Here is a 17,430-nt window from a genome sequence, read left to right as displayed (position 1 = left end):
TGTTACAGCATTAATTCACTTGATCCTTACAGCAACCCTCTGAGGTACGTGTGTCCTTATCCTGATTCTGTAGATGAGTAACTGAGGCACAGAGGGTAAATAGTGGGACCAGTCACACAACCAGGAGGCGTACAGTTGGGATTTAAACTCAGGCAATCTGGATCCAGAGTGTAAATACTTAACCAAATACAATTCTGCTTCTCATGCTGAAATGCTACTTTGTTCTTCTAACATTCCTAGTTCTTACTAAAGATTGTAAGGTAGAATGTAAACATATTGTTGCTATTAATTATGGTGTACTCTGAACCCAGGCCAATAAGAAATCACACAGTTGCTAGCAACTGAAACAGTGGTTGGACAGTTCGCATGCCTCAACTCAGAAAGATGCTTTCGAACCAAGAATCTTCCTTTGCTAGGACAATTAACACTTTTTTCAAAAGACTTATTAGCCCCATGTCATTCCAAGTCAGGAGATCAGGATTTGAGTTCTGGCCTGTCAGTTATTAGCTGAGTAATCTATTTACAGGAAAAATCGTATAACCTTAATGGATTTTCGGTTTTTAAAAAATATAGGAAATATTGAAATATTAAGAATATTTATCACATTATAGGAAGACTGTGGGTCAAATTATATGTAAAAGTGCTTTACAAAATGATAAAATACAAAACGCATTTTATTTTAAGGTATAATTAACTCTTAATTAGGTAGGATAGGTTTCAGAAACAGGGAAAAACACCTATGCCCTTCTCCATTCCTATCAGTTTTTAGGCCAGAAGCAGATGAGGTACCTGGGATAAATACCAAGAGAAGATGATGCAAAGAATCATGAGAAGTTTATAGAAAAGCAGTTCTGTTTCTGGCAAGAAGTACTGCACAATCTAGGATCAAACAGTTGTTGATGTATCTCAGGGCAGCTTAAGACATATGTAAATGGAATAGTTGGTACAAAAAACTACAAATAAGGGAAATTTATAAATAAATCTAAGTCTTGTATTTCCCAACCTTGAGACTTCTCAGATAACCTAAGAGATCACATAAAAACTTAATTACGGATGTCATGCGAAGCTGGGCCTGGGCCCTCAACAGTACGCACCTGTGCTTACAGTAGGCAGCAAAAAACAGGCGTTTCAAGAGATCAACCTTAAAATGTATTTCTTCGTATCTAAAAGTGTGTGTGTGTGTGTGTATGCACTTTATATATCTCTTCTCTATAAAACTTATTTGGTCAATGATCCCATGTTAATAATTTCTTTCAGTTAATGGTTAACTAAAACAGTATCTCACTATTCAGACTAGATACATTCCTGCAATCATTTTTTGGCCAACAAATATTTTCCTATTTTCTAGTTTTCCTAGCTCCTAAGAGCATCCCAGAATCACTCTCATTTCATATTTTCCAGTTATCCTGATTACAACACAAAGAAGGCAAAACAGGTAGGTGGTGAAAAGGGGAGAAATGTCTTGACCCCCAACTTGAAAATAGCAGGTTCACAAATCCACCATGTACATGTATCTCAACCAAGAAATAAGGAACAATTCTTGTATTTCTGGAAAAGATCCATATGAATGTTCTTGGGACCATATGCTAAATTTATTTCACCATTTTCCCCAATTCAGTAAGGACAAATTTCTCTGTGGTGAATCATCGAATTAACAACATTCCAGTAAGTTATTTTCTTGACTGGCCTGCCACTCTCAGAAGCACCAAGTGCTGCCATGTTGACTGGGCACGTATTCTACATCAGCTGCTCTGCGCACACATCTTCATTTGATCTCCACGTCAGCCCTGAAAGGGCGCTATCACAATCTCTGCTTTCCAGACGAGGAAAGGATGAGGGACGTTGAGGAACAGGTCCCAGGGATATTTCTACTAAACAACAGAGCTGGGATTTGAATTCAGGTTAGCCTGATTATAAAGCTCTCTCTCTCTTCATCCCCAAGTAATCTTAATAAATTATCTTCAATCCTCATATCTCAACCTGAACTTTAAAATCCTTAGTTTCTAGGTTTTCTCAAGAGTCCTCAGAGAGCTACCGCATGTAGGAAACACAATGTAAACACCATGCTTATGACTATATACTATTATAGATACTATCGAAATGTATATGCAGCCCCAAACTTCAAATCTAATGACATAAAATAATTCTGAAAATCAGCAATATATAAAGTCCAATCTTTTAGGCATGAAAAGTCTTACATTGATATTTTCTAACTGCAGTAGATGTACTGTATAATATGACTTCACATCTTCTGACAAAAACTTCACACTGAATCCTGTTTCTTTAAACAGCATCTCTTGATCATCTTTTGTTGGCCAGTACTGTGCACATTTAACCTAAATTTAAGAATATGTAGATATTAGTTCCTAGACATTATGAAACCCTAAAAAGCTGGGAAAGGAAGACAAACCACACACATACACATGCTATATTTTTTTCAAGTACCCAAATCTATGAACAATTGCACTATATCTGATGCTCAATGTATTTTAGTAAGATTGACATTTTATAAAAGGTTTGTAAAATGTTCCTATAACTTATAGTAAAAAAAAAAAAAAAGCCAGAAACAGGTATGTTCATAAAAGTGAATTTGTCATTTCTAAAGCATGATAACCTATATTTTAACATCATACTGGCATTCACTTTACATTTCCAAAATTATCAACCTCTTGTAAGAATCTTTTCTTCAAACAGTATTGAAAAGGCTTCATTTTACAAGAATTTCCTACAAATACCCATGAATCTGCTACCAAATACTATTTATCTAGAAATAACATTGTATATTCACTTACTAAAATTAAGTCAGGGAAATAAATCAGAAGATAAGCCCCCTCTGGGGTGCCTGGGTGGCTCAGTCAGTTATGCATCTGACTTCGTCAATCAGAGAAAGACAAGCATCATATGATCTCACTGATATGAGGAATTTGAGAAACAAGACAGAGGATCATAGAGGAAGGGAGGGAAAAATGAAACAAGATGAAACCAGAGAGGGAGAAAAACCATGAGACTCTTAATCTCACAAAAAAAACTTGAGGGCTGCTGGAGTGGAGGGGGGTGGGAGGGATGGGGTGGCTGGGTGATGGACATTGGGGAGGGTATGTGCTATGGTGGGCGCTGTGAACTGTGTAAGACTGATGAATCACAGACCTGTACCCCTGAAACAAATAATGCATTATATATTAATTAACAAAATTTAATTAGGAGGAAAAAAAAAAAGCATCTGACTTTGGCTTGGATCATGATCTCAGGGTCCTGGGATCGAGCCCTGTGTTGGGCTCCCCACTCAGTGGATTTTCGGTTTTTAAAAAATATAGGAAATACTGAAATATTAAGAATATTTACTCTATCACATTACCCAGGACTGTGCCTGGGGAGCCTGCTTATCTCTCTCCCTATGCCCCTCCCCCTGCTTATGTGCGCACGCACTCTCTAATAAACAATATCTTTAAAAAAAGAAGAAGAAAAGCCCTCTTTATCTAGAGTTGGTACATTTTGGCAGAACTACTAATATGGAATTCCTATTTGTGACAATAAAAGGATCTTCCCAAAAGCCAAATTATGAGACCAACAGACTGTGGCAAGATGAGATAAAGAGCCACTTCATTACGAAAAAAAAACACTACAAAAGTATCCTTATAAAATATGGTCATTTCTTTTCCAAATCACAAACAGCTACAAATCACAAACAGTAACAACACCTCCAAACAAATAATTACTATGAGCTGATACTTCCAAAGGTGCTAAAAGACACTTTAAATATGATACAATAAGTGAAAGAGCATAAAGGAGAATGAGAACAACTCAGAAATGAGGTGACAGGAGACAGAAAAAAATTAGGAATCAAAGAACACACCATTTCAGAAATGAAGACTAAACTAAAAGGAACAGAGGCATGAATAAACACAGCAGATAATAAAAGAAATGGAGTGACAACAGGATTTAAGAGAAAGTGACAAATATAAAAATAAACAAAGAAAATCTAACGTGAATAGGATCCAAAGAACACTAAAGCAAGCAAACAGTAAATATTAACAAGTATAATCAATATTCTTCTTTTAAAAATCATAAATTGAAAGAGCATACTACGCATCTAGAAAAACTGACCCAGAATGACCAACACTAAGACATATTTTGGTAAAATTAATGGGATTTGAAGAAAATAAAAGCCTTTGGGTAACTTAGATAAAAAGAACACATGACTTGCAAAGGAAATAAAATCAGATGTCCAACTGACTTTGTCAGTAATCTCTAAAGCCAAAGGGAAGGGAAATGGAGTAATGTATTTAAGTTGCTCAAAGAAAAGCAAATGTGAGCCAAGATTTTATATTCTGTCAAAGTGACTTTTAAGCATTAAGACAGCAGATTAAACTCTCATCGACAGGTAAGAAATCAGGAACTAAAATGCCCATGAGTCCCTTCCTTAGGATGCACTACAGAATGAGATATCTACAGAACAACTGGAGAGACATCAATAAGACCAACAATGTAAATTAAATATATATTTACACGTAGAACTAAGATTTTACAAGGGATATAAGAGAAAGACTGTAGTTATGTTACATACTCTGACAATGTAGGTAAAGTACAACTTAAAAACAAAAAGAGAGGGAAAAACATAAAAAATTTAAAACTTTTTCAGTAATTATTTTGGTGATGGAGTTGATACTCTTATTATGAGTCATTCTGGTGTATAATATGGGACAAAGTAAATGAGTCATTGTAAGATATTCTTTATCCATTGTGTCTTTGAAAAGCAGGATTCATGGTATGGAAAAAGGAGGCAACAGATATATAAGGTAGAATGCATTAAGCCAACCCCCTCAGTTCTAAATTTAAATTGGAAGTATCAGTATGAATCCTTGAAATGTGTTATCTAACACAAACACATTTTTTCCTTAGCTCTGTTCACCAAAAAGCTCTAAAAACAATGATCAACCCAGCATCAGTAAATATCCCTAATTTTTTTTTTAAAGATTTGATGTATTTGTCAGAGAGAGAGAGAGAGAGAACACGCACAAGCAGGGAGAGTGGCAGGCAGAGGGAGCAGCAGGCTCCCCACCAAGCAAGGAGCCCAATGCAGGACTCAATCCCAGGACCCTGGGATCATGACCTGAGCCAAAGGCAGACGCTTAACCAACTGAGCCACTCAGGCGTCCCAACATCCCTATTTTTATTGTCATGTTGAAGTATCACTGCCCAATAAAAGAAACCAAGGTTCCTAGAGAAATGACTGATTCTATGAAGAAGAGGTTAAGTAGTCATTCCAGATAGTAAGAAAATTATTAAAGACTCTTTGGTTTTATCTCTTAGATTTCTGACTCAGAGCCCAACTTGAAGAGATTCCTGCTAGCCAACAGAGGAATAATTCAACTACTAAGACGGATAATAACTGCAATGGAGTGAAGTACATCAAAGATGTTTAAATCTATGAATTCAGGGGAGTCTGGGTGGCTCAGTCGTTAAGCGTCTGCCTTCAGCTCAGGTCATGATCCCAGGGTCCTGGGATTGAGCCCCGCATCAGGCTCCCTGCTCAGTGGGAAGCCTGCTTCTCCCCCTCTCCCACTCCCCGCTTGTGTTCCCTCTCTTGCTGTCTCTGTCAAATAAATAAATAAAATCTTAAAAAAAAAATCTATGAGTTCATAATAATTGATCCCCTCCTGCCCCTGCCCCCACACCAAAAAAACCTAACTGGTCACCTGTTGAAGACACTAGGGAATTAACTATTTTGTAAACTCCTTTTCCTATATAAAAGTGGTCAACTAACTAGAAGGGAAATTTCTTTTTTCTTTTTTTTTTAAAGATTTACTTATTAGAGAGAGAAAGAGGGGAGGGGAGGCAGAGGGAAACTTAAGCAGAAACTTAAGCAGACTCCATGCTGAGTGCAGAGCCCAATGTGGGGCTTGATCTCACGACCCTGAGATCACGACTTAAGCCTAAACCAAGAGTCAGGCACTCTGAAAGTTTCTTTCCATAGAAGTATTCCAACAAAAATTTAAGAAGAAATGGTAAAATTGGAGTATCACTATTTTGTAACCTGTAACTAATTAAGGAACTAAGCACTGACCAGCAATGGCTGCTAACGCCGCAAAAAGAAAGATAATCAGACATTATGGGCTTCTTCATAAACAAAACAGTATCACTCATGAAGTAATCTTCCCCAAAATAATTAAACCTGAATCTTTTTAAGCATCTAGATCCAACCACCATAAATATGATTTCTAATTTCTAGTGAGTCTTATCTTATTAATATACTAATTATGCTCCAAGAGGAGAGATGAAACTTATAAATCATCTACTCTGCAATGCTGTTCAAATTGTTCAAACAATGTCATCATCACTTAATTTTTAAGTCACACTGGAAGCCATGAAAAAGCCACTGTAAATAACTACGCCAATATTGCTGGACATTCTGGTATGTGAATGCCACTCAGGATTAGAAAGAGAGTAGAATAATTTGCAGCACCATCGAAAGCCACCAAATATGAATTTATAAAAAAGAATCAGGAATCCGAAGAAGATCTTAGGCTGGAAGAGACCTTACTGACAATACTTTCCAATTTGCTTCTCTGACAGAAAAGGATCTAAAGCTACAAAAGTTAAAAGACTTAACTAATTAGCACTGTGTTTAGACTGTACCTCAAGTTTAATATATTTATACATTCCCAAACTTACTGTCTCGTGACCTAAGAGCCAATAAAAATTCATATAGCTTAACAAAAACCTGTCACTTTAATCCTTTCTAAACTTCTCAAGATTTTGATAATAATTATAAAAATTCTAATAAAGCCTAGGGATTCCAAAGATCTATGTCACCACTGGTCAATATTTGTTTCATTACATTTACATCTTAGAAGGTAGTGGTGTACAACTATTACTTAAATACTTAAGGCAAGAAAGGAAAAGGATATACTACTTCTGGTCAGAAATACCCTGACTACTAGCCTTTAGCAATTCAAGGCCAAAACCAGTAAATGAATGACTATCCCAAAAGAAGTATGAAAACATTTATAAGCTAACAATACAGGCAGTACACTAAGTTGTAAATATTAAGTATTACTCACCGATTCCTTCTCCACAACTCGGTTTAGCATGACAACTGCTTTGGTTTTTTGCTGCCAAACCATGAGCCAGAAATGGCAACCTGTATTAGGAAGTGGGCCCTGTAAGAACAGAGAAGAAAAAGGAGGTAAGAGAAAGGAGATGGAACAAGGTTCAAGGAAAATTCCCTCAAGTATGCTTCCGGTTTAAGAACAATGTATTGAATCATAATAAGTAAATCATGACTTTAAATCCACTTGAGTTAAAAAAAATAGGTCTGTACTAGTTGCTTATAAATGATCAAAACCGACTTTTATTGACTTAGGCAGAAAAGGAATCTTTCAGGCTATCAGATGACTTTCAGAGTTGAGGGCTGGAAAGCCAGGCCTCAGTGGGAACCAATGTAAAGGCAAGATTCTGCTCAAAGGAGTCAGCCTGGCACAGTGCTCCTGACGCTGGTACTACTCTCACCTTGCTTTGCTGGCATCGCCAGTGCTAAGGTGGCTACAGCCATCACGCATAACCGTTAAACAAACTGGAGTCAAAACCATGGGCAGGGACAACTGACTGGTCATGTTCTAGCTGCAGAGGAAATCTCTGTCCCTTTCAGCTTCCACAGCAGGAAGAGAGGCCCTGCCTGCCATGGATCATGGCAGTCCTACAAAAGAGGAAATCCGTGCCGTCACTGACCAACCAACCACCCCAAGTTAACTAGAACAAGATTTCCAGAAAAAGCGGAAATTTCAAAGTGTCTGAACCACTAAGAAGCTGTTAATCTACAAAAACCACAGCATGTGCGACCTCAGCAGAGGACTTAAAAGGGGCAATTGTTCATATTACAGTACTGCCATGGGGGAAAAAAAATCAAATCCAGTTATCTTCACATTTTGCTTGGCGGTAGCACAGGGCAGAAGAAAGGGCAAATAGGAGATGAAAAGGCCATGGTCAAATTATAACTAATGTTAAAGGTGAAAATGAATGAGGCTCTGCTGCAGCTAATGCAAGTCAGCAAGCATTTTCCTCACAGGACAGAGGGAGGGGCAGCTTTAGGGGCTGGAGGCCAGGTCTCCTGGAACTTCAGCTTCCCATGTCAAACAAGGTGATTCACATGGTTTGAGGCTGAAAGCATCTTTTGGGCAATTGTATTCCCTGGTTTGTAGCAGATGTTCTATTAATATTATTTAAATTAATAAACTCTAAGCTTCTAAGTTATAAAAAGGCCAGAAATCTACTTAGAATCCTAAGTAATGACAACCAAATGTTTGAAGATACTGTTCTACTCACTTAATGTATATTATCTATTACTTGATCTACTTCTAAAACAAAACAAAGTGAGAAAATCCCCAGTAAAATGAAAGCCTTTTCTTTCATCTGAAAAAATCGATCTATCAATTCACCAGAAGTCACTCAGTGTGTATACATATGGAAACACAAAACACATTCTGTCAGTGGTTCTAAGGTGGTTGGTGAGGAGGGTATCTCTCAGCTCTTCCACCTACAAGCAACATTAACAAATTTTTTTTCCCCCGAAATGGAGATTTATAGCAAGGACTGATATATTTTTTAAAAAAATTCAGAGGAAAAAGATGACAAAAAGAAGCAACAAAGGACAATTAGAACAGCTAAGGTTTATAAACATTCAGCATCTCTAGTTTTCTCTGTCCTGTAAAATATTCTCAGCCTTCAAAGAGTTTACTAAGAGGCAAGGAGAAGTCCTTGTCCTACTAACTGAAACATCTCAAGTGCCACAACAGTAAGAGGTGAACCACCAGATCTTCGAGAGTAGAAAGGATGCTACAGCACAGCCTTAAGCAACTGCATTAGGATTCGGTAGATGATGAGCATAGCTTTAACCCAGGTGAGAAAAACAGGAAGGGAGCTGGCTTGGTTTAAAAAAAAAAAAAAAAGTTAGATGTAGAAAATACAGAATTTGCAATGTAAAAGAGTCATCTGGGTAAAAATATCCAGTTAAGACCTGGAAAATATAGGGGGAAAATTCAGGAAAGAATAAAAAGCTGAAGACAGCCTTCTGAGTCCTCTAGCTCTAAATGCAGGGAGCTCTGTCAGGACACACAGAGCAGTCCAATAGGGACAGGACACTTAAACACAATTAATAGGCAATTTCTTTATCATTATGGGATTTACAAAATTTTATGAGAGGATTATTATTACTTCTATTACTACTACTAATAAAAAGCAGTAACAAATGCCACAACGAATAATCCACGGAGGGCTTACCACAGTACCAGGAACTGTAAGAGTTTCACTCAGCACTGTTTCACAGATAATACAGGTATACATCTATAATATAAATATATATATATAGGCTTGGGGAGTTAGGTAGCTTGTCCAAGGTCACACAGCAATCTTATGGTTGTAGAGCATGACCCATGGAGCCAATGGGCTTCAAATTCTGGCTTCAACTCACTTGTTGTATGGGCTTGGTAAAGTTTAATGTACCTGGTCTTTAGCTAATTCCTCGTGCATTAAACCAGGGTGATGACAGTGTTTACCAGAGAGTTATCCTGAGCCTTAAATTATACAAAACACATAAAGTACAGAATAAGGTTACAAAACTGCTAGCTGTTATTAATTTTATTTCCTACTATGATGTAAAGTTCATAACAACAGGGTTTTGCTTAATGTCTATTTAATTTTAAAAAAAATTTTAAGAAGGGGGAGGGGCAGTTGGAGAGGGAAAGAGAGAGAATCTCAAGCAGATTCCACACCCAGCATGGAGCCCAACATGGAGCTGGAACTTACAACCCTGAGATCATGACCTGAGCTGAAATCAAGAGTAGGATGCTTAACTGACTGAGCTACTCAGGTGCCCCACTGTCTGTTTTATTTAAACAATGCCTACCACAGAGTAGGTACTCAATAAATCTTTGTCAGATGAATGAATACCCAATGAAGTAGTTGGACCAGGATTTGGGCACAGATGCTGTGAATCCAGTGTCTACATTCTCTTAAGATATAAAGGTTGAACATATGGTTCCAGAGAGTTGAAGTCTCTAGTATAGACTGAAAAAGGGGAAATAAATCCTAAACCAGAACCCTGAGAAGTACCTACAAAATTTAGGATTATGAACAAGACTGGGAAAAAAGAAGAGAGCGAGGAAGAAAGGAGTGTGATAAGGGATCTAGGGTAATTATTTTCTCTATTTTTGAACATTATAGTTTTTTCAGATAAAAAGTAAATTAAAATTCTAAAAATGAGTTTATTAAAGATGTCCTGAGGGCAACCCTGTTGGGACCCCTCTCACTCGAGAGCTTTTTCTGTCTCCTCACTTAATAAACTTCTATCGCTTTACTCACACACACACAAAAATAAATAAATAATTCATGAATACTCATAAGAAAAGCTCCAAATATTACAAAAAGGCAGAAAACAACAAAGTAAAGTCTAATTATTCCTAATTCTTAGAAATAACCAATATTAATGGTATATGTGTAATTTATTTAGCCAGTCCCTCACAGATTATTTCTGTCCTATTATTTCTGGTCCTGTGCTATTAAAATTAAGTTGCAACAAACACCCTCACATATATCTTTATGTCTGTACATATTTAACCACTGAGTAACTTTTAAATCTCTGCTATTTTCACTGGTGAAAAGTGATAACTGAACACTGGTTTAAAATTATATTCCCTAATGACTAGAAAAATTGAATATCTTTTCATAGGTGTATTGTATACCTTTATATTTTTCTTTAACTGTGAATTTATGTTCCTTGCCATTTTTTTTTTACATAGGTTCTCTTTTTCTTTTTTTAACATATAGCAGCTACTTTAAGTAAAATGAAGTAATTATTTTTCATTTCCTGTCAATTAGAAATAGTCTAATAGAAGATCTTTTTACTATATGAAACTGTTGTCTCTTTCAGTAACAGGTTATTCTGATCCAAATTTTTAAAAAGCTCAAATATTATGAACATATAGCTTATCTTTTGAATTTCAAAATCATTACCTGGGGGATATAACAGCACTGCTCATTAAGCCTCTGTCATTTGATAAAGGGCAGCTGGTGTGGATAAACCAAAATAATTTCTATTATCAAAGAATGAAAGAATAGTGCTGGGATATGGGTGTGGCCAATGTGCCAAGAAGCAGTCAGTCAGAATGCCACAAGGAACCCTCATGCTTTCTGGCCTCCCAGCCAGTATTCTGGGCACCTGGCCTTACCACCCTCACTCTGAACAAAGGCCAGACATCACTGAAGCATGTTCATATCCTCTGAAAATACATGCCAGAGAAGGGGGTCGAGAAGGGCCTTCAAAGGGCCTCTGGTCATGATACAGATTATGTGAAGAGAACTTAACAAAGCATTAACAAACATTTTGTATCAATGTAAAGGATGATAATTTGCCTTAAAAGAACTGGTATAAGCCATTTGTTAAAAAATTTTCCTTTTTAAAAATAACTTTAATTTCATATTCACATACAAATCTGCAAAACACTGAAATGTCTCCATTTTAGTACATAACAACAGAAAAAACTGAAATGGCATTTCATTTCCAAAAGAAGTAAAGACATCCTTTTAGCTGTGTTTCAAAGCAGACCAACCACAATAACTGCACTGCAAAGCATCTGCTTGACATCACATCACTTGCCTGTGTTAAGATGTAACTCCTTTGCGCCTCTTCTATATCAACTAAACTGGCATTTATATAATCATTTTCAGCATTTTGCAGCTTAACACGACTGTGATCATCTGAAACAGAGAAGGATAAACCATAATTGTCATTTCAAACTTCTCATTTCTTTTTTTACTTTAATATTAATGTTCTAGGTATTTATAAAATGATAGAAGAAACAAAACAAAGAAAAATAAATTACCACCACAGAGAGTTGAGTCAAGTCCTGAATTATTCCCTCTTGCAAAGGAAGTATAAAAATGAAATCCTGTTGTTTGTTACTGTAGTATTGCAAATGCTTTTGTTTGTAGTAGGCTAGCTACCGTAACTAGAAAAATTGACCAAAGAGTAAAATATAGTAAAAGGAATAAGGCACCTACCATCCTAAAAGTAAAAGGATCATTTAGAATCTTGGTGCCTAAGAACTGATAGGTCTATCTACAAAAAACCACGGTAACTACAGTTCATTTTCTTCATTCCTCAACTGACCTGCATTCAACTATATTTAAATAATTTTCAGTACTTAATTATATTTAAATTAAGCTAAAAATTTTTAAATACAGATGGAATACACTAATTCTTTTTCTTTCTTTTTTTTTAAATATATTTTTAAGATTTTATTTATTTATTTGAGAGAGAGAGAACACGAGAGGGGGGAGGGTCAGAGGGAGAAGCAGACTCCCCGCTGAGCAGGGAGCCCGATGTGGGACTCGAGCCTGGCACTCCAGGATCATGACCTGAGCAGAAGGAAGTTGCTTAAGCAACTGAGCCACCCAGGAGCCCTCTTTTTTTTTTTTTTTAAGTAGGCTCCAACTCACAAACCCAAGATTGAGTCGCATGCTCTACTGACTGAACCAGCAGGCACCCTGGAATGTTCTAATTCTTTACAAGACAACTAAAGATGCTTCATTACTTAGACTGTGTTACAACAATATAAATATATCTAGTTTAAATATATTTCTTGCTTTTAAAAGTAAAAATATCACCATATGCAACAACATGGATGACCTACAGGGTATTATACCAATTGAAATAAGTCAGGCAAAAACAAACAAAGACCATATGACTTCACTTATATGTGGAATCTAAAAGAACAAAACAAACAAAAAAACAGAAACAGACTCATAAACGCAGAGAACAAAACCAGTGGTTGTCAGAGAGGAGGGTGGGGAGATGAGCAAAATAGGTGAAGGGTATTAAGAGTTACAAACTTCCGGTTGTAAGTCAGTCCCCTGGATGGAAAGTACAGCATAGGGAATACAGTCGATAATATATATTTTTTAAAGATTGTATTTATTTATTTGACACAGAGTGACACAGCGAGAGAGAGGGAACATAAGCAGGGGGAGTGGGAGAGGGAGAAGCAGGCTTCCCGCTGAGCAGGGAGCCCAATGTGGGGCTTGATCCCAGGACTCTGGGATCATGACCTGAGCCAAAGGCAGACGCTTAACCACTGAGCCACCCAGGCGCCCCTAGTCAATAATATTGTAATAACTTTCTATGGTAACAGACGGTAATTACACTTATTGGGGTCATAAGCATTTCAGAATGTATATAAATGTTGAATCATTATACTGTACACCTGAAACTAATATAATACTGTATGTCCACTATACATCAATTATAAAAAGAGGCCTCAAAAATTAAGAAAATGTCATGAATCCTACTAAGAAAAACCAAAATACAACCAAAGCATTAAGATATGTAGAGTACCTATAAATCAATAAGAAACGACAGAGACCCTGTTTTTAAAAGTGAACAAGGACAATACACAAAAGACTACCCTCACTATTAATCAAAGAAATACAAATTAAAATGAAAAGATAACTTTTTTTTATTTAAAAAATTTGGGCAAAATTTTTTGTTTGTTTTTAGTTTTTTAAATGATAATGCCCAGTGCTGTCCAGGCCACGTCTAGCCCCTTAGTAAGCACTAGATGAAACTATAAGAGAACTTTTCAGATGCCTGGTTTAGAGTAACAGGTGTAAATCCTTTAAAATCCAAGGTTCCCATTTCTGTGAATGAAACCAATGCATACAGCCAGAGACAGACACAGGGATTAACAGTAACACACAAAAGGGGAAATAACACAAATTTCCAAAATGTCCAACAACAGTTAAATTACAGTATATATGAAAGACGTACTACTTTAATGGAGCCATTAAAAATCATGCTTTAGGGCGCCTGGGTGGCTCAGTTGGTTAAGCGACTGCCTTCGGCTCAGGTCATGATCCTGGGGTCCTGGGATCGAGTCCCACATCGGGCTCCCGGCTCAGCGGGAAGCCTGCTTCTCCCTCTCCCACTCCCCCTGCTTGCGTTCCTTCTCTCGCTGTCTCTGTCTCTGTCAAATAAATAAATAAAATCTTTAAAAAAAAAAAAAAATCATGCTTTAGGGTTAAAAAAAGTAAAAACCTCACAGATTTAGAATTTATGCTGATGTAAATATGTAGTCTACAAAACTTTACCTTATATCATTTTGATGGAAAAGGAGAAGTTTTCTCAGAGAGAGAAGGCATGTGCATAATAACAGAGTTAACACAGGCTTAGTATCCTAAATATACAACTGTCAGAAGAATGTAACTGAATTATAAACCGAACACGTCTGATGTTTAACTCTGGAGAATACATTCGATTTAAACTGCTCCCCTGAAGGAAATTTATACTAAATATCCTTTTTCTCCCCACTTTTAAACTTAAAAAACAAAACAAAAAACTGTTTACATTATCTCCATATGAAAGAAAATGTTAAATGGCTACAGTTTCACACATCAATTTATCTGAGATGTTTCTGCTGGACTGAACCCAAGACCTCTGTGTAAATATTACATGTCATTTGCCAACAGGAAAAACTACGATCTTGTTATAGTAAATCACTTATACTAGTGTTCTCGGAAAGATGATGTCAGCAAGCACTTTTTTTTTAAACAGTCACTTTTTTTTTTAACAGCTTAATCACCCTTTAACTGTTAAATTGTGTGAGATGGTAAAAAGGTCAGCTATCCAATTAGCAAAACAAAGATCATATATCTTCTAGATAACACTGATACATCACAATGTCCCCTTTTAGATGCTACACCATCCCTAAAATTCGCATTCCACTAGAATATAATACCAAAGGAATGTATTTCCTCATGTTGTAATCACAGAAAGAACACAAACCCCAAAGGTTAATCATATCTATTGCACAAGTGAAAAAAGCAATTTGGCCAACAGAAGCCAAGAATCCATAAAAACTGGGAAGGTTCCTCTCCAGGGCGCTGGGAATTGAGTTATCTTGCAGGTTGCCATCCAAAGTTCTGGAGGAAATAAGAAATAAACTCAGAGAAAGACCTTCGACAGTTTGTTTTTAAGAGTATTTGACACCCTGCCCTCAGGACCTTGAACTAGAATTCAGTTATTTTCCCTCTAGCTTTAAAATCTACACCAGCTGTCACTCCAATATGTTGAAAACACCGAATCACACGTAAAAGCACAAATACATTTCCTGGAGCCCCAAGGTCTAACCAAAGGGGAGCAGGGTGCTACCTAAAAGACACCCAGGGTCCTGCAGAGTCTGGCGCCAAATGGTGGCCCTGCTACCCTCTCACATTTATTATATATAGTCAACAAAAGCAAAGGAAGACAGAATTTTCTCAGAAAAAAACATTTTTTTCAATGTTGCTAGCAGATTAAGACTAAAAAAGGAAGGTAATCCTTGGGAAAACTCTAGCAATTTAGAACTGGCTACAAATGTTGGTTGAACCTATATTTTCTCCTCAGGACTAATTAAAAATAAAACTCTGAAATTCACCTACATTATTAGAAATTTATTTTCATTCTTCTGCTTTATTAAGAATATTAATAAAAACTTCAAATCATAATTAACATTCTGATTCCGTAGGAAAAAAAAAGTAAGAGCGTTTCTAGTGTTAAGTAAAACATATCATATTAAAACTATCTACAAAGATAGTAACTATACAGTACATTTCAGGAAGTGAAACTATCAAAGCCTTTTTATGAGAAATTGTGACTTTATGATTTATATTCTCTAGCAAAGATAACAGACAATGCCTCTTCTCCAATTAAGAATCACTTCATGTGTGGTTTAAAATATCTACGAGAGTGGACACAGGTCCCCTCACAACCTAAGAGTCAGAATGTCCCCTTTCTCTGCCCTATTACTATTAGTCAGCCCAAAATCTGTGAAGTGTTCTTCCAAACCAAACTTCTGACTTTTGAATTAGTACAAGAAAACAAAAATAAAAACACCAGAAAGTTAAATGCTTTGTCCTCTCCCAGAGTTTATTCGGCCCAGAAACCTCTGAAATGAGATTACCAAATAGAAAGAGTCCTATAACTGGGGGTTCTAAGTTTTAAGCCCCAAAGCCCCCAGTGCTTTATCATCATTCTAAGTTCAGTATATGGTTATCTCCCTCTTTCCTATTTTTTAAAAAAAATCCAGCAAAGGGAGAAAAATGAAGACAGTTCAAACTACACTGCATGAGATACAAAAAGCAATCACAGGAATTCTTAATTCTCAACATCTAATAACACCAAAAGCTGAACAATCAAGAACATATATATTTTAAATGGGGGGCACCATCTGTTCTTAATTCTTGTCTACAAGTGAATGAAGAAATGCAATATCCAATAGAATTGTAGCTTGTAAATTGGATAAAAATTGAGCAAACTTCTGATGAATATTCCCTTCACCTCCCACCCTCAAACAGTAGGTTTTCTGAGAAATGGTTTCATCTGTCAAGAAATGACGCTCTAGCTGTGGCCTGAGCTGACAATACAGATTAGCTTCCTCTTTCAATAAGCCTTTTTTTTTTTTTTAACACCCCTACCCCCTTCACTGGTTCACCTTTTATCATTATTGTAAAAAGATCTCCTTTTCGGAAGTCTTCCAGGTCAAACAGGAAAAAGAATTCACACTCATCATAACCATCCTCCTAGGTTATACCAAGGCAGAGATAAAAAGTCATTATCATCAACTGGGGAAGGAGAAGACCAGCTCCATTAGTACAGCACTGAAAGACTTTCCCCTTCAATTCTCCTGTTCTCAACCAGAGGGAAACCGTACGTTTTCAAATACTGATGTCTATATTTATATGTTACCTCCCTGTAAGAATGCAAAGCATTTCATAGATATGCTGACCCTCTCTGACTCTACAAGTTAAATACCTGAGGCATAAATATTATTAATTTTCTCTCTTGAATCAAGCAATGAGCCAAAAAGCAAAGCTAGAACTAAAATCCAAGTCACCATAAAAGCACTACCATATTAATGAAGAAACACACACCTTAGTAAACACAGTATTAACATTTCAACTGTTTCTTCTGAAAATAAAACTCAATTTGATAATAGTTCCTTTATTAATGACATAACCAACTACGATCACTGTATAGAATTTAGTGGCCTAGGATGTCTGTTATGACACACCTTACTACATTTCTGCAACAATCCTTACAACCCTATGAAGTTGACATTATCATGTTCATTTCACTGACACTCAGGGAATCAAGTCATTACCAAACACACACTAGAGAAGCACAAGAGGAGATTCAAACTAGGTTTATACAACTTAAGAGACTACATATTTCCCACACTACATTGTCTCTGGTATGTCCAAGTTGGTTCCTTTACCATTCTTTCCACACACCCTAAATTCTTCCTGGCATCGCCTTTCACACTGTTCTTCACATCAAGGATGACTTCCATCTTCATCTATGTCACACAAACTCACTTTCATGAAGATCCATACTATGACTTA

The 17,430-nt window shown here is 36.6% G+C and overlaps 1 protein-coding gene across 10 annotated transcripts in view; it reads right to left on the bottom strand.

The window, feature by feature from the left end:
• Window positions 1–17,430, bottom strand: part of PTPN2 (protein tyrosine phosphatase non-receptor type 2) — an 86,094-nt gene that overhangs the window by 26,727 nt on the left and 41,937 nt on the right. For 8 of the 10 annotated variants that reach the window (XM_064577983.1, XM_064577980.1, XM_045887068.3 and 5 more), the window contains 3 exons: window positions 11,651–11,751; window positions 7,062–7,160; window positions 2,199–2,336 (listed from right to left, as the gene is read on the bottom strand). In XM_064577983.1, coding sequence (XP_064434053.1) covers window positions 2,199–2,336; window positions 7,062–7,160; window positions 11,651–11,751 — 338 coding nt within the window. The remainder of the gene's footprint in view (window positions 1–2,198; window positions 2,337–7,061; window positions 7,161–11,650; window positions 11,752–17,430) is intronic. The other 2 variants (XM_054510374.2, XM_054510375.2) reach the window with 1 other exon arrangement.

This window comes from Mirounga angustirostris, unplaced genomic scaffold (genome assembly GCF_029215605.1).
Source record: "Mirounga angustirostris isolate CCGP_5_RB_7025 unplaced genomic scaffold, mMirAng1.0.hap1 SCAF_14, whole genome shotgun sequence".
Classification (NCBI taxonomy): Eukaryota; Metazoa; Chordata; class Mammalia; order Carnivora; family Phocidae; genus Mirounga; species Mirounga angustirostris.
Note: the sequence above shows the minus strand (reverse complement) of the source record. Positions and strands in the feature narration are given on the sequence as shown.